At 34.6% G+C, this 24,786-nt stretch overlaps 1 protein-coding gene across 13 annotated transcripts in view; it reads left to right on the forward strand.

Annotated features, from left to right (window-relative positions):
• Window positions 1-22,211, forward strand: part of KTN1 (kinectin 1) — a 105,128-nt gene extending 82,917 nt beyond the window's left edge. For 3 of the 13 annotated variants that reach the window (XM_072838676.1, XM_072838678.1, XM_072838677.1), the window contains 12 exons: window positions 1,822-1,908; window positions 5,370-5,459; window positions 9,932-10,012; window positions 10,796-10,885; window positions 11,016-11,108; window positions 12,007-12,078; window positions 12,323-12,406; window positions 12,561-12,644; window positions 15,036-15,119; window positions 16,956-17,048; window positions 17,896-18,016; window positions 21,733-22,211. In XM_072838676.1, coding sequence (XP_072694777.1) covers window positions 1,822-1,908; window positions 5,370-5,459; window positions 9,932-10,012; window positions 10,796-10,885; window positions 11,016-11,108; window positions 12,007-12,078; window positions 12,323-12,406; window positions 12,561-12,644; window positions 15,036-15,119; window positions 16,956-17,048; window positions 17,896-18,016; window positions 21,733-21,737 — 984 coding nt within the window. In that variant the 3' untranslated portion in view covers window positions 21,738-22,211. The remainder of the gene's footprint in view (window positions 1-1,821; window positions 1,909-5,369; window positions 5,460-9,931; window positions 10,013-10,795; window positions 10,886-11,015; window positions 11,109-12,006; window positions 12,079-12,322; window positions 12,407-12,560; window positions 12,645-15,035; window positions 15,120-16,955; window positions 17,049-17,895; window positions 18,017-21,732) is intronic. The other 10 variants (XM_072838679.1, XM_072838682.1, XM_072838680.1 and 7 more) reach the window with 7 other exon arrangements.
• The last annotated feature ends 2,575 nt before the right edge of the window (window positions 22,212-24,786 follow it).

The raw sequence follows: 24,786 nt of genomic DNA on the forward strand, positions 1-24,786 counted from the left end.
CCATGCAGGGAGTCGGATGCGGGACTCGATCCCGGGATCATGCCCTGGGCAGGCGCTAACCGCTGAGCTACCCAGGGATCCCCTCATCTCAATATTTTAAAATCAGTGGTATCTCCTTTTAATTTGACTGGGCTAGCCTTTTTGTAAACTAAGTTTCCATTCAACTCAGTATTGAAACTCAGTATTTTCAGTAATTAAATGCCTTTCAGAGCCTTCTGGCCTCATTTTTTAAACTAAGAGGTGGTTCAAATTTTGGTAGTTAAGCATGGTAGGGGCCTCAAAACCTGAATACATTTATACTAGAATGGGAAAGGATAGTGTCCTGAGAAGTATAAATCCTAATACTTCTGCTGAACAGACAAATAGTGAATTTAGGTGATTTTCTTAAATTCTCTCTAATCAGAAGTAGAATCCAAACATTCTTGCTAGAGAGAGAATTTTTGCAAAAAAGTATGATTGCTAAGACTTAAAGTTGAAAAATGTTACTGAAATCTCTTAAAGGGGATATCGATAGGAAATTGATAAGTGTTTTCTAATGAAAGTTTAATTTTTCAAAGTTTGCATTAATTTGTTAATTTAACGAGTTGACATGTCCTTGCACCCCTGAGTTTGTCAAAATTAGGAATGTGAATATGCCCTTTGTATGTTTGTGTAACCTTACTAACAGCAACGCTTGGCCACAAAACCTGAGGTGAATTTGGCAGTATACTGCTAACATCTGCACTGTTTTATTATCTGGATTCTGAGATAAGGAGGACATAGTAATACCAGTCTAATGCAGCAGCATCGCTGCAGGCATTGAAGTGTGTGATAAGAGCCAGGACGCTGGAGGCCAACAGATTGCGGCGGCAGTCTATTCTACATTCTAGTTCAGCCACTTACCTGGCTGTGGACATTTGACCAAACTTCTTAGCCCACCTCAGCTGTGGTTTCCCCATCTATAAAATGGGAGTAAATACTCGTTAGTGTTGTTGTGAGGATTAATGAGAATTTATTTGAAGCACCAAGTTTGGTGTTGGGCACATAAGTAAGCATTCAGTAAACGGTGATGATTGGCTTTTTGTTTAATCTAATGTGTAGATTTCACTCTGAAGAAGGACTGAAATATAGCAGGTTGTCCTTACTGGTATTTGCTAATGAAATGCTGTTAAAATAGATCTTTCAGAGCTCAGTTTCCAATGACTTCTGTTTCTCTTCCAAGAGAATGTGGTGTTGAGCTTTCCAGCCTCCCTGTTTTCAACCTCAATCAAGTAGCTCATGCATTCATGTCAGGTTGCTTTATGGCATACACATTTGACTATGCCAAAAAAGATGGGCAAGCACAGTGAGTGACTCTGTTATTCATAGGTAGACTTGAAAAGTGTTAATTCAATAAAACCTATTTAGAGGGAAAAATGTTATGTTGCAGTGGAAGTCTGAGTGAACATGGGCCTTGTTTAAAAATGACATGTAAAGCTTTTTGCTGTACTTGTGTATTTGCCCTGTCTTTAATCCTCTAATATTTGGTGTACCTGAAATCATATTTTTATCTTGGTTTGTGTGTTTACTTTTGAATGCTTTCTTCTTTGTCACATGTGCACAGTAATTACTCTATAGCTGGCATATCTGGTGTGTATACTAAAACATGGGAAGTGGGCATCTTTATTTTCTCATTCAGACTTCTAAACATTGCCTTTTATTTTTTTGCTAATATACATATTTCCCATTGAAATAATTTTGCAGTAACCAGCATTTAAATGCAGTGCAAAATACTGATGAAGTAAAAAGCAAAAATCTTTCAATAATGGATAAACTGAAATCATTCTTTCTAAAAATGATTAGGACCTTCGGGAGAAAAACTGGGAAGCAATGGAAGCATTGGCATCAACTGAAAAAATGCTGCAGGACAAAGTGAACAAGACTTCCAAGGTTGTAATGCTAACTCCTAGAAGCAATCCATTGAACAGAGAAAATCTGCAGCTTGTCTTAAAATCAGACTAAAGCATTTAATTTTACTGCAATTTAAATATAAAATCTCCTTATCATCCACATTTATCATCTCTGTCATCTCTGCTTTTTTCATCTACTCTTTGAAGCTTTAATTTTGGGCATGCAATTTGTTGTGATTACCTGATTGTCTGAGCTTTGATGATTCCTGCTTTAAGCTGAAGAATCTCAGGAGACCTGTGCTACCCATGTAAGCTCCTGTCACACTGTATGCCTCGTGGGTTGGTTAAGGGCACTTTGGTAAAAACCCTGACCCCTCCCCCCAAATCTAACTGAATCAACAAACACATTTGAATATCTTGATGTACACAAACTCTCAGAGGTTGTTTGGGCGCATCAAGATGATTCACAGAAGGTAGAAAATGATCAAAGTGCTAAGTAGAGGGAAGGGATCAATTCTGAGTGGTTTCTTAGAAGAGATGGCGTTAAGATTAAACTTAAGGTTTTGAAGTGGCTAGACAGTAATGAGGTATGTGTTATGTTTAGTATGGCTATTAATAGAAGAAATAATTCTCTTGACCTGAGTATGTAAAAAGTACTCCTGAAACATAGAGCTCCCTCTGTCTTCAAAACAATAAAAGATACTCTCCATGAGTTTGTCGTTCCATGAATTTGAAGATTCTAATGAATTGTAATTAAGAAGAGTTGTTCTTAAAGATGGAGACAAATTAATGTGCCAGTTTAGTCAAGCATTATGAAAATTCCTGGAAAGAATAAACGTGGAACAGAAGTATTGAATTTTGTAGATGACTTAATAAAGTTAATTATGTGATTTAGTTGAGCGTTCTGGAAGTATTTTGTGGATTGCAGTAACTTGTTAAATTTTAAATGTAGGTCTTAATGACATTTGGAGGACTTCTTTTTAAAGTAGGATAGTTTCTGTAAATTTTTTAAATCACATATATGTTGTTATTTTTTCTCTTGTGTGATAGATTTGTATTTATTTCTGTACCTATTCCCCTGCCTTAATTTTCACTAAAACCTAAATGTGAGACAGTGAACAGATACTGGGACTAGAGAAATCTAGGCCAGGGAACAGAATAAGCTAGGTTAGGTAGGATATTGTTTTATTGGAAGTGGCTGAAGTCAGTTCTATTAACAGTGAGGGTTCTAGTGTAGTTTCTGGTTGTTTCTGTTACTTTGTTTTTTACTCTTAACACCTGGACCTTTAGCTTTTATTTGTTCATGAGATTGGGGTTTGGGGAAGTGCTACTCCCTTACTATACCATTCCTGCAAGAAATTAACAGGCTACTGTGTAGGCATTCTTGCATATTGTTTCTAAAAGAGAACTAAAATTTATCCATGTTTCCTCATGTGCTCAGTGATGAGTATAAAAATTGACCCTTCTTTCAAAACTCATCACCAAAAAAAAAAACAAAAAACAAAAAACAAAAAAAACAAAAGAAAAACAAAAAAAAAACAAAAAACAAAACAAAACAAACTCATCATCAAGTGCATGGTAGTAGCTTCTTGCATAGCTAATTATCTAAAGAGAATAGAATTTACAGTCTTTCTCTATTTTAATGGAATTTAGACTGTTTTCAAATAGTCTAGGTATAAAGTGATTGACTCAGAAAACCACAAGTTATGCTGGAAGGAGAAATAACTGTAGAATTCCTTTTGTGTATTAGATGATAAATAAGGAACAATAAGCTTATCTAAAATGTGAGAGAGGGTGATACACTGCTTTTTCAGGATTATCTTTAAAGTAGCAAATATTTTTGAAGAGCTACTATAAATGATACGTTCACTTGAAAGATACTTCATATATATTATATTTAGAAAAAGATAGCAATTTTCAATATTAGATCTTTTCCAGAGTAAAGTGGAATGGAAATTGCTATCCACAACCAAGCTGCTATATCAAATGGAATATTTTTTAAATGTTAAAAATGGAAAGTTAGTACAGATCAAAAGTAACTTCTCATTTTTCTGTGTCTTGTTATAAGTTAGACAGTTGCTTCTTTTACTTAGATTCTTTTTCCCTTGGAAAGTTTTCCAAAACACTTGGTTGCACAGTATTCTCTTCCTGTTTTTCTTTAGCGATTGTTCTACGACTTCTATGGTCAGATGATTAAAATGACCTCTTAATTGTGAAATAACATTCTGAATTAGCATTTAGTTTTCCTGGAGTGAATGTATCTTATCCAGTTAGGTGGGTGTGTTTCTGAGAAATAGTGGACTTTATTGAATCACTGAAAATACTCCATTAAAACATCTGGTAAAAATACTGCCACTAATCTTGAATAAAGTAAGTTTCGTGTGTGTGTGTGTGTGTATAGCATGTGGTGAATCTCTAACTTTATTGTGTAATTTTAGATTTTCATATTATTTAGATTTCAGTTGATGAGTGTGCATCTTATCTCAGTAATGGGTTTCAAAAGTAACATTTAAATGATGTGGGAAAGATAGGGTTGAGATGTTGCTAGCTTGCTTGCCTTCTTGTCACCTGTTGAACTTCACAAGTATTTTTTTTTCTTGGCTTGTTTTAGATGTGCATTTTTTAGCTGTCATTTTTTTAGTTTTGTAGAGATGATTTATTAGATTTTTATTTTGCGTGTGATCAAGTCATTACCCTAATTTTGACAAACCATGGTTTTGAGTTAATAATTGATATCCATTATAGCTGGTTTTAAAATCACCAGATTTAGACATGCATTTGTCATAAATTTACAGCTGACAGAGTCCCTGTGTCATAATTATTCTTCTTGATGCTTGGTATTGGTGAATTAATTGCCATCAGTTTTTCCTCTTTTTTCTTTTCTCTTTTTCCCATAAAGTACCACCCATCAAATTTTGATGGCCTATTTTTTTCTTTGTTTAGCATAAGTAACTTCACTTGACCTTGAAGCTGGAAATGTGAAAGTTGCCTTTTTAATCTCACGGCATTATAGTCCAGCAGTGATGCCTTTTTTAAATAGAGATTGCCCAGCCAGTAAGCCTCAGTTATGTTGCTCAGGTGCATCTTTTTGCATGTAGTTCAAGTGTTAGCTATAGGAAGTGTTTTTTGGTTTTTATACATGTAGTTTAAACTTTTAGCTATAGGAAGCTTATTTTTAATTTTTTTTTGTTCTTTGTTTTTTTAATTGTTTTTAGAAGAGCAGATCACTTGATTTCTAACAGCAAGGAAAATGTCCATGTTATGAGATACTGCCTTGGCTTAATTAATACAAGACATTGTTATTTAGGATGCTTTAGAGATTTTGCAGATTTTTTCTTATGCAAGCATTTTAATATTTTGAAATGAGGAATTTTAACTTTCATCAGTATCAAGATGATTTTTTTTTAAATATTGTGACTTTTTCCTCCCTTGGAGCTTGAAAGATTTTTTTTAAAAATTCTATAATCTTGTAAGTTTGACTTGGTTCATCTTCTGCTTTAGGAAAGACAACAATATGTAGAAGCTATTGAATTAGAAGCTAAAGAAGTTCTCAAAAAATTATTTCCAAAGGTGTCTGTTCCTCCTAATTTGGTAAGATTGGTTTATCATTTCTTTAAATGTGTCCTCTTTATCATTATTTAAGGAAGTTATGAATAAGCAGCATTTGCATTCTGCACTTGGTTTAGAAGTACATCTATTCTTAATTTTTTCCATTTTTAACCTAGGGTGCTTTTGATTAGGGAAGATAACTTGGTTCAAAACTCATTTCTGTTTATTCAACTGATACTCTTTTGTATGCTATAAAATTTACATATCTTATTTAGGGGAACATGAACATTTGGGAAAGAAATATTGCTTAACGTTTAAGCCAGTTATGTTTTTAATGGCTTTATTCAAAACAGAGCTTAATTTTATTTTTATTTTATGTATCTATATATTTATGTATTTATTTTTAAGTGGGCTCCACACTGGGCATGGAGCCCAACAGGGTTCTAACTCATGATGGTGAGATCAAGACCTGAGCCAAGACCTGAGTTGGACACTTAACTGACTGAGCCACCCAGGAGCCCCAAAATAGAGCTTAATAGAAATGATTGGTTCTAGCTTTAGAACACTTTATTTTTTAATGAAATATGTTTAATACTTTGAACCAGGCTTTTTTCATACCAAGGCTCAAGATTTTGGTCATCTGTTAACTTCTTTAAGGAAAAGTCTTGAGGATAATTCAGAATAACTTGCTTTACTTGAGGTTAAATGAGAGAGAAAAAGTAGCTTTGATTCAGAGAATTATTACAGTGAATATTTGAGGGTAGAGAAAGCCAGTGAGAGTTCATATAGTTTCCTAAAATGGTGTTATATCTTTCTTTAAGCTTTATTTTAATGGAAAATTGTATACACACTCCGATAACATAATGAGCCTGATGTACCCCATATATCAATACACAGTCTTGTTTTACCTCCTTTCCTATACTTCCTAGACACTTTGGAAGTAAGTCAAACATCAGAGCATATCATCTGAAATTACTTTAGTATGTATTTATGAAAGATAAGGATTCCTTTAAAAAATTACATTAAGGGATCCCTGGGTGGCGCCTCGGTTTGGCGCCTGCCTTTGGCCCAGGGCACGATCCTGGAGACCCGGGATCGAATCCCACATCGGGCTCTCGGTGCATGGAGCCTGCTTCTCCCTCTGCCTATGTCTCTGCCTCTCTCTCTCTGTGACTATCATAAATAAAAAAAAAAAAAAAAAAAAAAATCTCTTTTAAAAAAATTACATTAAAAATCCTTAATTTCATTTATTTTGCCAATGCATTTCTCCATTTGTCATATACATTTTCAGTTTTAATGAAATAACAACCGCTTACTGTAGTTTGTTATAATCACGACCTAAGTAAGGTCGATATGTAATTGGTTTAAGACGTCTCTTAGATCTTTTTGATTCCATAGATCCTCTCCAATATGTCAGCTACACCTCTCTTCCCCAACTTTTTTTTCTTCTTTCTTTCCTTGAGGGAGGGAGAGAGAATCTTAAGTAGGTTCCACACCCAGCGTGGGCTCCATCTCACAACCCTGAGATCATGACCTGAGCTGAAATTAAGAATCAGACACTTAGCTAACTATGCCCCCCAGCGCCCCCTCCCACCTTTTAAGCTTAATGGTTTCATATGAAATTTCCCAGTCTGAATTTAATTGACTGCATTCTTGTAGTGTCAGTGTGTTGTCTGTCCTTTTATTCCTATAAATTGGTAGTTAGTAGAGGCCTGATGAAACTCAGGCTTAGTATTTTGGAGGTGGGATTGAATGGGGCAAAACTTCTTCATGGCAGTATTGTGCACTTCTATCATGAGGTCTGTAAATGTCTCCATATTTTTCTTTGGCCCATTGGAACTTATTTAGGCTGGCTATCAAATCTCAAATCCTTTTTGACACAGCACTGCTAAACTTTCATAGCTGCTTTACTTTGTGGTATGACAACATGTTTCTGATTTATCATTTACATTTTCTGCCCCAAACTTGGAATCAGCTGTTTATCCAAGGAGCTCTTGGCTCTTCTTTCTGTGTGTGCTAAGTGTGGTATAAGTAAACTTCATAGCCTATTTTATATGTAGTGTGAGTTTAGCTGTTACTCTCAGATTATATCTACAGACAGTCTACATTTAACTAGTACAAGAAGCAAAAATTTTTTTTCCTTTGTCACTGTTGAGGGTACATTCAGGTTTGATCACTTTAGTAGCTATCTACTCTGTGGGTTCAAATGATGAGACAACTTGTACTGAACAGACTGAAGGATACATTATTTGTTATAGTGGTTGAGAGCCTAGTAGTTCTAGGCTGTTACATGGAGCCTAGAAAAAAGAGGTTGTTGTTCATCTATTTCATATTTGTTTCTTTTGTGGCCATGACCTGTTTTTTTTTTTTCTTTATTCCTACTTTATAATTTTATTACTTAATGGAAATAAATTGAGAGATTTATTTGGCAGTGTTTTTATGAGCCAACAGTTAGTGATTATACTATCTGTTCTTTAAAGATTGTATAAGATCACCAGCATTAAAAATTCTTAATGTAACAGATTCATTCTTAAAGCAATATTACCCTCAGTAGCCATGTTTTTGACACTGTAAATATTTATAAATCACCATAAGACTTGGATGATGATATTTGGCTTTTGTTCATCACTTGTTAAAAGTTAAATATTTCTGCATGTAATCTGTATTTGAGAAGTATATTAACTCTACTACTTAAAAAGTGTAGCATTTTTATGTTTTTAAAAATGTGAAGGATAAGCTCCTCTATTTAACTTACATTAAAACAATGTTAATGAAATTTAATCTTAAGTTAATATAGTTAGTAGATACAAAGGGGTCTTGTACATGAAGTAAAAAATTTTTTACTGTTTTCTATTGTTTTTCTGCTAAGCAAATCTGTATAGGAGAGATCTAAACTATGTAACCTAGAAGAACGTTTATAAACTTTAAGCAGTTAAATCAGCTTTTCAGCTGACTTTAACTTTTACTGAATCCTGGTATTTGAAGCTAAGTAGGACTTTAATAGCATACATTTGGTCTTGGATTAAATTTATAATATAAGAATGTAATTTTTTTTTTTAAATGGGCTTTTTGGGGATGCCTGGGTTTTGCAGTCAGTTAGGCATCCATCTCTTGGTTTTGCTCAGGTCAAGATCTCAGGGATGTGAGAACAAGCCCTGCATTGGGCTCCACACTGAATGTGGAGTCTGCTTAAGACTCCCTCCCTCTATGCTTCCCCTCCCGCACCAGATGCTTGCGCGCATGCGCGCGCTCTCTCAAAAATAAATCTTTAAAAAAAAAAAAAAAAAAAAGAGGCTTTTTTTTTTTTTTTTGACAATTTGTTCTGTGGGATGGTCTTAGCGTCCAGCTCTATTTATTTTTTATTCTTATTTAATAGAGTATAGAGGATTCTGATTAGGCCACATAAGTAAAGCTTTAAATGTGAGCAGTTAATAGAAATTTCATTTGTTTTTTTGTTTTTTTAATTTTTTCTTAGAGTAAACTAAACCAGAGATTTTAAATCAAATTTCCTCTTATTCTACTCTTTTAAACAAATACTCTATATCAGAGTTTAAAATTTGGACAAGGAGCATAAAAAATATAGCATAATTTATTCTAAAATTTAGAATAATGACTAAAACCAAAATATATGCCTTGTGTTGGCATCAGCTAACCTATCAGGATTTTTTTGTTGGTTTTAAACAAGTAAATGTTGATGTATTCTTATCATCTCTCATTATGATTTTAAAAACATTTCATTTTAAGTATTTATTTTGAAAGTATTTCCAGAATCCCTGGAGTACCTTCATAGTTTGAAATCCTCTGAATATTTTCAGTTAAACTCTTAGTTTATAAACTCAGAATACTTAGTTTTTGAGAACTGGTTTACCCAAGAAAAGTTTTGAAATTTATTTTCAGTTTTCTCTGTTTTAAAGATTGACTCTATTAGTCCTGGCACTAGTAAGTGGTAGAAGCTGGAATTAATTGAGTGCATAGCTCTATATGTAAGTCCAGAGTTCAGTGGTAGATATCCTTGCTCAAAGTAAATAAGGTATGATTTTGGTGGTAATATAGAGGTATATTTTTAGTGTTTATTTTCAAGGTGGGTTAGGTACAATTTATGCAGCAATTCTATTTTTTCTTAAAGATTTTATTAATTTATTCAGGAGAGATACAAAGAGAGAGAGGCAGAGACACAGGGAGAAGGAGAACCAGGCTCTCAGGGGGGGTAGGGGAGGGGGGAGCCTGATGTAGGACTCAATCCCAGAATCCTGGGATCAAAAGCTGAGTTGGGGGGAAAAGAAAAAACTGAGTGAGCCAAAGGCAGATCCTCAACCACTGAGCCACCCAGGTGCCCCAGCAATTATGTTTTTTGAAATTTCCAGGGAGGTGGTGTTTGTCTTTAGGTTTGTTGTTGTTGTTGTTTTGTTTTGTTTTTTGTTTTTTTATAGTCATCTAATTTGGTTGTTTAAAATGTTTTACCTATTTCATTTAAATATTTTTGGAAATCGGTTATTTTGGCTTCTCTTTTACAGAATTATGGTGAGTGGTTGCGTGGATTTGAAAAGAAGGCAAAAGAATGTGTGGCTGAAACTTCAGGTTCAGAGGAGGTTAAGGTTAGTTCAAGAAATGAAGTATCTGTGTTATAACCAGACATGGAAGAAGGAAATAAATCAGAATTTGTCTTTTAAGTTTGGAAAGATAAAGTATATAATTATGAATAGAATAATGACCTTTTGAGAAAGTATAAGAAAGTGGTTTCATTTTGTATAAATTTTGATAGAAATGCTATAAATCTTCATTGCCTTTGATAAGTACAAAAAGCTAATGTTTGCTGTTTAACTCTGTATCGTAATCATTTTTAAAACTGTGTATTTAACTATCTCTTACTCTCTTTTTAGCCTGGGTTTAAAAAGTAAAGATCAGTTGAGGTAGGTAGGTAGAAACTGACTGGTTTGCTAAAGTATCCCCAAATACATCATTAAGAGTTCAGAATCTAGATGTGTTTTTATCTTTGCTTAAATTTGGAAGATTTATATGTATCTCAAGTGGCATGAATAAAATCCTCTTTTCCGTGTGTGTAGCATAGGCGTTGTGACTTGACTTCACATGTGGTTCTGCTTTGATTTTAACCATCCTGCTAAAGAATGATAAGCCTGTTTATTATAAATTGTATTATATATTTTGTAGTAATCAGACTCAGGGAGTTTTATTAGTAAAGCCTAAATGACCAAAAAGGTCATTGAACTTTATTACTACCTAATAAGGTTGAAATGTAATATCTCACTATAAAACAGTTAGAAACCATTTGTCACAATATACCGTTAAATACAGGAGCAAATTTGAACCACACAAAACTGGCAAAACTAGAGAATTTTTCTTTATTTCATTCTTTGTAGGTTCTAGAGCACAAGTTGAAAGAAGCTGATGAAATGCATACATTGTTACAGCTCGAGTGTGAAAAATATAAATCTGTCCTGGCAGAAACAGTAGGAAATGATTTTTTAATCTACTTTTTGGTTTTATTTTTAAATTATTAACTTACTCCTTAGTGGCTTTAAATAGTTTATCTTGTCATTAACACATGAATTTTTCAAAACAACTATACTGTTGCTTTAGGAAGGAATTTTACAGAAGCTACAGAGAAGTGTGGAGCAAGAAGAAAATAAATGGAAGGTTAAGGTCGATGAATCACAGAAGACTATTAAACAGGTATTTAGAAAAGCATAGAGCTAGTGGTTCTCAAGAGTGTGGGCCCTCAATCAGCAGTGGCAGTACAACCTGGAAACTTGTTAAAAATGCTCCTTCTTGGGCCCCACTTGAGATTTTCTGAACCTGAAACTCTGTGGGGACAGCAGTGTGTGTTTTGAAGGGCCCCCACATCTGATTCTGATGCCCACCCATGTTTGAGAATAGGTGGTTCAAAGTTTGACTGAAAGGTGGTAATCTAGAATGCAGAGTGCTTTGGAGGTTGTAGAACTACTATGTGGTAATATAAGGCAAAGAATTGGGGGTTCAGAACAAACTTTGCAATGTTGATATGTGACCCCATGATATAGTATTCAAGAAAAAGTTAATGGGTCCTGTTGTCGCATCTTTGTATGGACAGATGGTAACTAGACTTTTCGTGGGGATCATTTTGTAATGTAAGAGAGTATCAAATCACTGTAATGTACATCTGAAGCTTACAGGATATGATATGTCAATTATACTTTAATTAAAAATTACAATTAAAGGGAAAGTAAAGAGTGTAATCTGTTGCTCACTTGTTTTCTTGGGCCAGCCTGTGCAGAATTTAGGGTTGTTGGTGGTATTCTATGTTAATGTATTTGGGAATTAAATATGGCCAGGACCAGTTATTCGTTGGTTGTAAAAAAAACAAACCCAAAAAAACCCACACCTTGAGCTGGGCCTTAATATCATGCAAATGGAGTAGGTTTTGACTACAATTTAGATCAAGTTAAATGTCATGCTCTCCTTTTCAAGGTCTTTTAAAATTCAGTATGGCTTTAAATAAGATCTCAAAACCTCTGAAGTTTGATTAAAATTCTACGAGATAGAAGCCTCTCTATCCTTGATTACTTGGTCATATAATTGTTTCATATTTCAGATGCAGTTGTCATTCACATCTTCAGAACAAGAGCTAGAGCGATTAAGAAGAGAAAATAAAGATATTGAAAATGTATGTTATTTCCTTGCTTGATTTGTATATAACCTGTGGACTCAGTTTTAGCATTAAGGGTTGTCTTAAGATCTGTGTTTTAAGACTTCTTTAATGATACAGTTGTTACACTTTTAAGAACATCTTGGTAGTGTTTGAGATGATACAGTGTTGTATTTGTACATGTCATAACTTTCCATTGTGGGGGAGCATCATGAAAGGAGTTCTTAAATGTGATAACTTTTCTTCTTTGTTGCGTTGCTAGCTGAGAAGAGAACGAGAGCATTTGGAAATGGAACTAGAGAAGGCAGAAATTGAACGATCTACCTATGTTACAGAAGTCAGAGAGGTACTTAGAATTTTTTCCACTTTGCTTCTCAATTTAAGTTTATAATAGTGATAAAATATTTCAGTGTACATTGTTTGTGGCAGAACTTCCAAGTAGCATACAAAACATGGGATATCATAAGGAGATCAATCTTAAACTCTAAACTTCATTGCAGCTGAAAGATCTGTTGACTGAATTGCAGAAAAAACTTGATGATTCATATTCTGAAGCAGTAAGACAGAATGAAGAGCTAAATTTGGTAAGAAGCTTGTTCTCCACTGGGTATCAAGTAGGCTCTGAAAACACTTGTGTTGACATGTGGAGAAACCATCCAAACTTTCTCCTTGCTAACATCTTTAGCTTGGCATTTTTGTAAGTTTAAGATAATCTTCATATTCTGATGACTCTTAAGATGATCTTTTCTTTTCTTGACTCCCTAAGATGATCCTTTTTTCTTAGCTCCTAACAATGGCATGTTTGGCTTGCAACTCTTTTCCAGAAAAAAATTCATGTTTTATAAAACCTAATTTCTTAGCATTATTTTCAGTGAAAAAAGAAGTGAAACAAATAAAGATTGCCTGAATTGTGAAGATTCTCTTCTCAGAGCTAATGATAGTTAACTGGACCTCTTATTTTCTAATCTGAAAGGAGATTACTGAAGATTGTAGATACATATTCTTCATTCAGGGGCAACAATTCATTCCAGCTTCTTATTTTAACTGGTCTTTCTATTGATTATAGATAACAGAAAGCTTGTGAAGTTCTTTATCATCAACATAACATTTAGAATATAGTAATTCTAAAACTGTAGACTTAAAGACAACTATGGTTGTCTTATAAAGTTAAATGCCTTATAAAGACATAGAATACCCTATATTCCCATTCTTAAATTTTCTAGAAATTTACAGATTATGACAAGCTTAGCTGTTAGATAAATATGACTATCTTGTATGTTTCAAACAATAATTATGTCTTTCTGTGACTGAAAAATTGTTATAACACTTGACTAAATTTGAAATATCTGAATGAACTCTAGGAAGATCATAGTAAGTTTCTCCTTACCCCAAATTAACCCTGCATAGTTTGGAACTTTCTTAGTACTACTCTATGTATCAAAAATTTCTTAACTCACTCATTTGTAGTTGGTCTTCTGTGTTATGGCAGTGATTTATGGGAATGAGTTTTCAAAGTAGGGCTCTTTGAAATGTACACATAGAGCTCCCCTCTTTATTTTCGAAATAAAATTTTGGTTTTACTTATTTTCATTTTATTTAATCGAATAATTCCCACTGCAGTGTGAAGTTTTATATATATGCTTGCTATATATTGCACAGATCAGGACTGTGGTTATGCCATACCTACAAGCCATAAGCTCTACCCTAGAATGTGTTTTTTAAAAATCATTTTAACTTTAACTATTGGAGATTTTACTTTTAACTTTGGTGCTTAGTAGCTGACTCCCAACAGAGGCATCATACCCATAGGATTATAATTGAGTCTTCATTCAGCCTAATGTTCTTTTTGTATTTTTGCCTCTCTACTTCTGTTAAGGGGCACCATTTTAAATGGTATTTCTTATTTTTGCCTTGAATTCATAATCTTTTAGTTTTTCAGTTTGTTTGCTCAGGTCAGGATAACTGTTGCTACATTTTAAGATAAAATAACTTTGTTTGCCTATACATACGTTTTGTGTTTGGGAGCTGAAGGAATAATCTTTCTGATGTGCTAAATAGAGTTAAGTGAAGGAGCAAAAACTGAAGTATTTAGATAGAGTTCCCCAAATGAAATGTCCCTCACTAGTTCTTTCTCCAGTTCAAAAGGTTAGTATCTTACATTTCTCTCTATTAGGTCTCCAGAAACTGTTTGGAATGTTGCACCTATTGGTGTGTGGCAAAATCTGTTAACTGGATGAATTTAATAAAGTTATTTGTTGTCAGTGTAGTCCATTTCCCTTATGCATATTTAATTGGAACATTTATCATGAGAAGAGGCATTATGTATTGGCAATAGAGTTTATAGAACTTTATAACTGGACAAATTGACTACTGAGAAGTATATTTTAAGACATCGCTTGTATAATTAGGCTGGTGTGATCTTACACTGATCTCTTTTAGTGATGATTTAAAAGATGATCAAAACTTTTAAATTTTTGAAGTTTTCATTTTATGGATTTCATTTACAGATTCATCTGTTCAGTGTCTCTTAAAATACACAGTTGACTCTTAACTGTATAGGTCAGAAAGCCTTAAACTAATGAGTAAAATTTCTGGCTACTTGCCTTTTAATTTGAAATAATTTAACTGTGAATGAAATACTTTATGAATAGTGAAGAGTAATACTTTTAAAAGGCACTTTACTAAAAAAAAAAAAAAAAAAAAGGCACTTTACTGGAATGTGATAATTTTTGTTTTTACGTTTACAGTTTTCTATTCTGAACCATAGTTTGTTTCTGTAGCTTTTCTTATATTTAGCTTTCCAGATGGAAACCTCCACTGCTTAGCTTTTCTATACATCTGGTGCAGCATATTGGCTAATCCACTGTGCATAATAACTGTTAGCGATCCCATTCTTTCTCATTCATTCTTCTAGAGGTCTCAATCAAAGAGGAATGCAAATTAAGTTAATTGTAGTATTCCCTTTATTTTTACAGTTAAAGACACAGTTAAATGAAACACTCACAAAGCTTAGAACTGAACAAAGTGAAAGACAGAAGGTAGCTGGTGACTTGCATAAGGTAAGACACTGCTTGTCTTGAAGATGCTATATCATCATGCTGTGTTGTGCCTTGAATCTTAAGTAAAACATACTGCTAATTCTGGATTTATGGGGTTTTTTTTGCATATTAATGTGTTTATAAATTTAAGCTGTTTATTCTACAGTTACATTTTTGGAACTAAACTTTTTGGCTTATTTTCCATTCTTAATTTGCTTCATTATTTCAACACATTTATATAAGTGATTGTTTTATGAAGTATAGATTAAGTTTTAAATGTAATTGTAGGTACTCTTTAAAAAAATTTGGCCACATCCATATATTGTTTTGTTGGGATTTTCCTATGTAGTTGCTTACAAAGTATGTTTCCTTTGATTTTTATAGATTTAAAATGTGTAGACCTCTGATGTTTCGGAAATTTATTCCTTTTGTTTCTTCATGGAAATAGACTTTCTTAATCTTGTGTATAAATGGGGAATTTTTAAGATTATATTTCTTACTTTTTACATTAGCTTAGCAAGTTATTTTTAATTCTGTTTTTAGATATTTTTAATCGTGCCGTTCACATATGCTTATATTAAAGCTGCTTTAGAGCTAGGATTATGTTTGTAGGAGTCATTAGCAAAACAAATGTCACTTTTTTTAAAGTTGAAATATTTTTGTATGATACAGCTTCTGATTGTTATATAAAAGTCTAGGAATCCATAAAGTGTACATTTAGCATGATAAAAAAAGTATAGGAATCCAGAATTGCTTCAAGTTATTTTGGTGTTACTATTACCAGTAGACAAAATGTGAACTCAGGATGTTTATTTCAGAGCTCAAACGTAGATTCATGATATGGTGTCAAGGACGAGCAATATGATTTACTTTGATAGATGATTTTATTTTTTGACCTTTTTGATCAAAATATAAAACATGCAAGTTTAGGAGTGTCTGTGTGGCTAACTCGGTTAATCGTCTGCCTGCAGCTCAGGTCACAATCCCCAGCGTCCTGGGATTGAGCCCCATGTCAGGCTTCTCCCACTGCCCTTGCTTGTACTCTCTCTGTCAAGAAAATAAGTAAAATCTTAAACAAACAAACAAAAAACTAGCATGCAGTTTTAGCCTAGTAGTTTAGTTTCTCAGGTATTAAGGATAGTAAACAGGTGCTAAAGGATGGACGTACCATGTTATTTATAAATGATAATGCAGTAGAAAACAGCTGCCTCATATCTGTAGACCAGAAATACTATGCAACACTTGATTAGAAATGCACATAAATATTCATATAAAAAGTTAACAAAATGCTTTGTAAAAAAAGTATCAAAGAGCGTGTATGTTAAAAGCCCATTTATATGAAATTTTCTCTTAGCACATATATGTGTACAAGAGGGATCTGGACAAGATGGTCAGAGGAAAGCCACTGTTTTAGGATTTGTAGGACATATATGGTTTTTCCCACATACACTTCTTGGTGTTTTTTTTTCTTCTTCTTCTTCTTTGTGTTTTTAACACAACTCTCTAAAAATATAAAAACAATTCTTGGCTTATGAGCTATAGATAAACAGGTTGTAGCCAGATTCAGCTGATACTTGATCTAGACTAATGTTAACCTAAATATCAACTGTGGTAATTTCTTCTTTTAATTTCTTTACACATTTTCTCTGCCTTTTGAACTTTTTAAAGACAGCATGTTTTTACAATCTGGTCAGGGAGGAAACTTCATTTTGGAGAAAAAAAAAATCTTAATAGATTGGCTGTACATTGTATTTTGAGATGAACCTCAATCTTGTACAAAATAAGAAAATCACTCATTTTTCTTCTCCTAATACTCCATTGTAGTATTTAGAAGCTACCATATTGTTTTCCTAACAGGCTCAACAGTCGCTGGATCTTATCCAGTCAAAAATCGTAAAAGCTGCTGGAGACACTACTGTTATTGAGAATAGTGATGTTTCCCCAGAAGCGGTATGCATTTTCTTTTACCCTAAATCTCTATGCTAATTACCTTGTAAATTAGGTGAAAAATAAAAATGTGCAAGATCCTTCTCTGACTAAAACAATGACTTTGTAATGTACTTCCATCAGGTATGTTGCATTCTTACTGAAGGTTGTCTTGTCTTCCTGATATTTTATCTGAAATACAGTGTTCTTTTTAATGTTTGTTTTTCACTTTAGTTTAGTAAGATATTACATTAATTTAATGTTTGTGTTGGAAGTATTTTGGTGTACTGCTTTCAGAGCGCGGACTTTGTTAGACTGCCTGTGCTTGAATCCGGACCCTGCTTCTTAGTAGCTGTGTGACTTTGGACAACTTTCCTTAGCCTCTGTGTGCTTTAGTTGCTCCATCTCAGAAAGGCAATGATAATAGTACCACCTGTAGGATTGTTTAAAGGAGTAAATGAAGTTACTATATAAAAGATTTTAGAAGAGTGTGTAGCACTTACAACAGAGCTGTTGTCTAGCTCAATATATGTGAACTTCTTTTTACTGTTATGAATGTGCTCCCCTTTAGTGTCTGGCAGATTTTTTTCCTGAAAGGAGAAATGGATTTACAACTATTAGGCAGGGTCTGGATTTTTTCCCTTTGTTGGCCTAGTGACATTTACAACATAGCTTTCTTTGATGCAACCTAATTTGTGCTGATAGATAGCAAATGCTATTTTTGTATGTGGTTTTTTGTTCATTTTTAATGTCATTTTCAAGATTTTTCATGTTTATATTTAAAAGAGCAATAAAGTATTTTCTGTTTTAGGTTGCAAATGCCTTTTCCTTATGTTTGGAGTTTTTCATCAAAAGTGATCTTCTCTTTTAGGAGTCTTCTGAGAAGGAGACGATGTCTGTAAGTCTAAATCAGACTGTCACACAGTTACAGCAGTTGCTTCAGGCAGTAAACCAACAGCTCACAAAGGAGAAAGAACACTACCAGGTATTAGGTAAGAATAATTGAACTACTATTGTCTGTTTATGGGTAATTTACATAGTGTGTGTGAATGTATGCGCAGTGTTGGTTTACTAGGAGTACAGGAGCTCTTGTTCCCCTGGTAGAAATAGTCCCTCGTTCTCTCAACGCCTGCAGTTGACAGCTTTAGCTTTCTTGGGGTTTTATTTCCATCTCTTATATATTTTGGTCTTGCAATTTGAAAGAGGGAGGGGGCCTTTTATTTTTACCTCCTCTGACTTTCTTATAAAACAAACTTTCTTATGACTTGTTTACCTAGGTTTTGTTCATTGCATAATGTGGGCAATTGCTTCTTTAGTTTATCCTAATCTTAGTTCTGTTAAAGTATCTGTGTGATTTTTTTTTTTTTGATAACTTGGTAAAATAAAGTGACTATAATGTTTTTACTGAGATAAGATGCTGAATTGAATATCCGATCATCACAATTTCTTTAAATTGTTAACTGACTTTTACTTAAGTCTGCTAATAAAGATAATCAAAGAAATCCCATTTTTTAACTCCTAAAGTAAGAGGCTTAATTGAGGATAAATAAACCTGTCGTTAACCAAACCATTTTTATGAAATTTTGTTGCCCTCCAGATAGGTTAGGTGTCCTGGAAAAGTTGGATGGATCTCCATTTTGGTATAGGGGCATCCATTCTGTCTCGCTTTTCTGGAATGATTGTCCTCTGGCCTACCTTAACACAAACTCTCTTTAAAATGCTATTTCAGGTCAGTCAACTCTATAAGACTTTGTAGATAAACCCAGCTCATTCTTTTAACCTGTCAGCAAAAATAATAGTATCTTTATTTTTTATCCTTGGTAAGCTGACCTCTCCATTGCCTGTAGTTAAACTTTTGCTACATTACCTCCCTTCTCCACATTAGAAAATAACCTTCCTGTTTCATTGGGTAACTTTTTCCCATGTCTTCAGTCTTATTCTCTTCCTTGCACATGCTTCTTCTGTTAGGTCTTGAAAACCTGCTCTAACGTCTTATTTTAACCTTGCATTTCCCTTCAGGTTATCACCTTAATTTTTTTTTTTACCTCACTGTTTCATAGAGATTCTTAAAATAAGAAACTGTTCTCACAGTATCTACTTCTTTACTCACTATATTAACAGCTCCATGGGCTCTAGAATGTCATTCCAATGAAAACTTTTTTGCTGAGATCATTAGTAATTTCCTGATTGCTAGAACTAATACAGGCCTTTATTTTGATACTGAAAGTATAAGAAAGTATAAGTTTCCAGTATAAGAGACTGAAAATAGTTCTAAAACATGCTAACTCTGCTGAAGTCAGTCCATAGGCCTTGGTGTGATAAGGAAAGGGTTTCATTTCTGAGAGCCTAAGAAGATTGGATTGTCATCCCTTCCCTTCATTTATATGAATTAAGAAATTTTTTTTTTTAAGCTTTGGACTAGCAACACTAGTACTTTATAAAGTATGCTTTTCTGTACCCAGATATCTATTTTTCCTTGTTTTATATTTGCTTGTCTTCTAAGTGTTCAAACTGTATATTGGACCATCTCAGAAGATTTCACTACTCCAGAGTCTTAGTCTGTTTGGGCTTTTATAACAAAATCCCTTAGAGTGGGTGGCTTAAATAATATTTATTTCTGACGGTCTGTGCATGGCAGAAGACGCAAGGGAGCTCTCTGGAGTCCCTTTTAGAAGGACACTAATCCCATTCGTGGTGATGGAATCTTTCAAAGGCCACCACTTCCAAATGCCATTTCATTAGGGGTTAGAATCTCAGTATACGAACTTGGTGGGAAGTGGGGCACAAACATTCAGACCATTAACACTCAAGTTCTCTTAGCTTGGAACCAGTTTATGGAATCCTGTGGAGGAAGGTTAATTTTAATAGCAGTCACTTTATGAATATCATTCTAAGCTTGAACAGGCTTCTGACTTGGGGTCATTTGCTTAATCTTGACAACAGCCCAGGGCAGGGCGTAGGTTGGTGTTATTATTTGTTTTTTTATTCCCATTTTACAACAGATCCACAAAGCTTCTATAATTTACCCAAGGTCATATGGCTAGTAACTAGGTGAGCTGGGATTTAAATTGAGGTGAGCTCTGCCCAGTGCTTACCTATGCTCTTAATTGGTACTTTGCTTCTGTAATTCAGGCATTCTGTGCTCTGACCTTTTTATGTTGCTGCTTTTTTCCCTCCTCATTCTGTCTAATCCTTTTTTGCCAGCCTCTTAGAGTTTGTGTTGCCAATTCTCATTTTTTCCTAAAATTAGCATTTGGTTTATCAATAGTGAGTTGGAGAGGCTCTCAATGTTATCCGGAAAAAAATGAGGTGGAATTTTGTGTACGTGTTCTGTACGTATGTGCTCTACCTATTCCATGCGGCAAATAGATTTTTTTTTATGATGTAGTTGTTTCTTGTTTCTGAAAGAAAGATGTTCTTTTACAGTGGTATTGAAGTACAAGAATTAGTGCTCCAGATAAAAACTAGCTTTTATTTCTACACTTCACACTTGCTATCCTATAGCTCAGGTTTTCATATTTTGTGATGTGTTTATACAGCACTTAATAGTGCCCTGTTCTGGTGGGCTAGGTAGACTGCCTGATCCGACATTAATCTGGCTTTTAATTAAAGAACATGATAGCCAGTGGTAACTTTGCCTTTTAACTTTCTCATTCTTTTCCTCTCAACTTTTTATTTTGAAAACGTTTACGCATAAAGAAAAGTTGTAAGAATAGTGCAACACTCACACATCCTTCACCTGCTTTACCTCTTTACACGTATATACGTATTTGGTTGATGTCAAACTGTTTGAAAGTAACTTTTGGATGTCGTGACATTTTATCCCTAAATACTTCATTATGCATTTCTGAAAAACAAAAGCATTCTCTTATAAATCCATAATACCATTATCACGTCCAAACAGATAAAACCAGTAGTTATATAAAATTATCCAGCATTAAACTCATAGTCAAGTTTCCACAATTACACTGCATATATTTTTTTAGCTATTTTTTCCAAACCAGGATCTAGTCAGAATTTGCACATTGCATTTGGTTGTCTTTTTAGTCTCTCTCATGACTTTCTGAAGTTTAATTTCCTTTAAAAGAAAAAAAAGATTTTATTTATTTATGTGAGAGAGAGCAGAGCCAGATGGTAGGGGCAGAGAGAGAGAAGCAGACTCCCCAGTGAGCAGAGAGCCCAAAACAGGGCTCTATCCCAGGACCCCAGGATCATGACCTGAGCTTGAAGCAGATGATTAAGCAACTAAGCAAACCAGGCATCCTTGAAGTTTAATTTCTTAAAATTATTCTGACTTAGAAAGCTTCACATGACCTCAGAAAATTTCTGTCTGAAACTTTGTTTATTCATGGGGGGAGAGTTGTAAATTTTAGTGCTGCTCACCTGATTAGCTTTATATTTTCTTGAGTAGAACTAATAAAAATGGATTCCCAATGTTCTCTTAAATTTTCTAATATTTTTAAATCCTCACATTATTCTCCATTTGGTCTGAGATTTTCACCCATATTTTTAAATCTACCTCAAAAGCTTCTGAATCTTGCTATTTCTCTCTTGTTTTTGATTACCATTACTGTAATTGCTTTGATCCTAGTTGAAAGAGCCATGCTAGATCAAATAGAATATGTATTTTTGGTGTTTGACAGATGTCTTCTGATTGCCTTTTGTTTCTTGCCTTAAAATGAATTTCTTTCTTTCTGATCTTTTACAGAGTGAAGTAACTGGGAAACTGTTCATTCAAGGATAACAGAAGGCATTGTATTATATTTTGCCAAATTAAAGCCTTATTTATGTTTTCACCCTTTCTACTTTGTCAGAAACACTGAACAGAGTTTTGTCTTTTCTAATCCTTGTTAGACTACTGATTTAAAGAGAGAAAAAAAAAAGCCAACTCTGTAGACACCTTCAGAGTTTAGTTTTATAATAAAAACTGTTTGAATAATTAGACCTTTACATTCCTGAAGATAAACATGTAATCTTTTATCTTATTTTGCTCAATAAAATTGTTCAGAAGATCAAAAGTGGTGAAGACAATATAAAATTTAACATTTTAATACTGATGTTGTACACTGTTTTACTTAACATTTTGGGGAGTAACTGCCTCTGATTTCAAGAAAACACTTTTTTGTTGCTAATGTAATCTGTTTTTTGTAATGGCGTCAGCAAATAAAGGGATGCTTATTATTCAGACTTGCTCTAATTTTCATTGCGCTTTAACATTAGCAGTACAGATCAATGTAATTTAGAATCCATTTATTAATTGCAACTTTTAGACAGGTAAGATAGGTATTGTTGCTTATCTTGTGTAAGAGAAGTTCTGGGTCTTCTCTGTGGCTCTGTGCAGTGTAAGCCGTGTCCAGCAGTGCTGTATGCTACAGAAAGGATGAGGCAAGAATTTAGCTTTCAGACTCACCACTCCCAACTCCAGGTGGAAGAGCTCTGCTTTTTTCTTAACCAGTAATAGTTGACTTTTTAGTATCCTTGTCAGGTACTGTGTTACACAGTTTGCACGTGTTATTTTTTGTTGAAGAAAGTTTTAATTAATTAAATAATTTGATGCAAGCACTAAGATGCTAACCCTGCAGATGCTAACTGAGCACTGAAAGCTGTCCTGTGCCCTTGAGTATGAAAGTGCCTTTTAGGCCGTACTGTGGTCTCCTTGCTATTTCAGTAATGCTTCTACTTAGAACTCCCTTCCCTTGGGTATTGGGCTTGGCATGCTTCTTTACCGTTTTGAAATCTGTTTGTCACCTTTCTCATCAGGCCTTTCTTTACCATCCCATATCTCCCCGGCCTCCCTATCCACCTATCTACTTTTGTTTATAATGTTTGTAGTCTCCAGTATACCTCTTCCTCCCACCAGGAAGTAGCTCCATGAGGGCAGGAATCCTCTCGTCTTTTCTTCACTTTTTCCACAGCCCTGAGCAAGTGCCTGACACTTACTTGTGCTCAGGTATTGAAATGAATGAATGGATAAAATTCATTTTCATAGTTTGAGGATTATCTAAAGTGGTGCCTTCCAACCTTTTTGTATAACCTCATCTACACCAAATCAGTATTTTTAAAGTATGTAGAGATAAACTAAAGAGGCTGCTCATGGCCAGTGATGACCGGTCTGAGGATTTGGACTCTTCCAAGCCTTACCTGGTTGCTTTCTGCAAATCTGAAGGCCAGATACCATATCATCATCATCATCATCTCAGTCGTTTTCCTTGGCTATTGCCTATAAAGATACCATGTCTCTGCCATTTGAAAAATGCAGACGGAAATCCCACCTTTCATCTTACAACCTCTTGCTGCTCTCCCTTCACAGCTTTCCTCAGAAGAAATGTGTAGTTGTATTATTTTTCAACCTCTTCATTTGTTTAAATTTTTAAAAATTAAAATAAATTTTAAATTAATCAATTAAGGATTCAGTTCAGTCATTAATTTGTGTCCCCACCCTCAACATCCCAACCAAATACACATTCAGGAAGTTCACAACCTTGCTGGTCCAATTTGGGATTTTATAATTGTCTCTTCTGTTCTCAACTGTCTACCTTTCCCCCTGTGTGTTATAAGTAGATCACTGAAAGAGGAAAGGAGCATCAAAAGAGAGTCCTCTGTCCTCCATCTTGAGGGACTCCCCTTGTCACTATTGCAGCCAGTTGAGGCAGGAAGCCCTAAGAATACTACGCAGGTCGAGGAGAGCCTACAGGGAGGGGAGAATGACCAATGCACAATGTTGACAAAATCGTGCATGGTAACAGGATCCATTCTAAACAGCAAGATAAACTAGGGGATTTTAATGTAACTGTGCCAAAGCACAGACTCCACGTTGCAAGTAATTTGTAATTACGACATGTTGAGTTTTGCTGTTGTGTCTCAGAATATCCACAATTGTCTGAAATGGCTGCTGCTCTGTTTTCCAATGATATACCTGTGTGAGGTCAGATTTTGTATGCTTCAACCCAAATAGCATACCACAGCAGACTGCATGCACAAGCAGTTCTCTTCCATTAGGCCAGATAGTAAAGAAATTTGCAGACGTGTAAAGTAATGCTAGTTTTCTCACTATATCTTTTTGGTTGGTTTTGTTTTGGAAAGTGAAGTTACATTTCATGGAAACGTGTTCATTATTTTTATTTAAAGATTTTATTTATTCATGAGAGACAGAGGCAGAGAGAGACACAGGCAGGAGAAGAAGCAGGCTCCCTATGGGGATGCTGATGCGGGACTTGATCCCAGGACCCTGGAATCCTGACCTGAGAGCAGCCCGGGTGGCCTAGGGTGTGATCCTGGAGACCTGGGATCGAGTGCCGCGTCAGGCTTCCTGCATGGAGCCTGTTTCTCCCTCTGCCTATGTCTCTGCCTCTCTCTCTCTGTGTCTGTCCTGAATAAAGTCTTTTTAAAAAAAAAAAAAAAAACAGATGCTCAACCACTGAGCCACTCAAATGCCTCTGTTATGTTTTTTAAAATAAGACATGGACATTTAAAATTGTTCTTGGTTTCGGGGGATCCCTGAGTGGCACAGCGGTTTAGCACCTGCCTTTTGCCCAGGGCGCGATCCTGGAGACCCGGGATCGAGTCCCACGTTGGGCTCCTGGCATGAAGCCTGCTTCTCCCTCCTCCTGTGTCTCTGCCTCTCTCTCTCTCTCTCTATCATGAATACATAAAATTAAAAAAAAAAAAAAAGTTTAAAAAAAATTGTTCTTGGTTTCAATTTCTAGTACATTGAATAGTATAGAGATAACAAAAAAGCTTTTGGAAGCGTAAATTATTTCTA

The sequence above is a fragment of the Canis lupus genome, chromosome 9, assembly GCF_048164855.1.
Source record: "Canis lupus baileyi chromosome 9, mCanLup2.hap1, whole genome shotgun sequence".
In the NCBI taxonomy this organism is placed as follows: domain Eukaryota; kingdom Metazoa; phylum Chordata; class Mammalia; order Carnivora; family Canidae; genus Canis; species Canis lupus.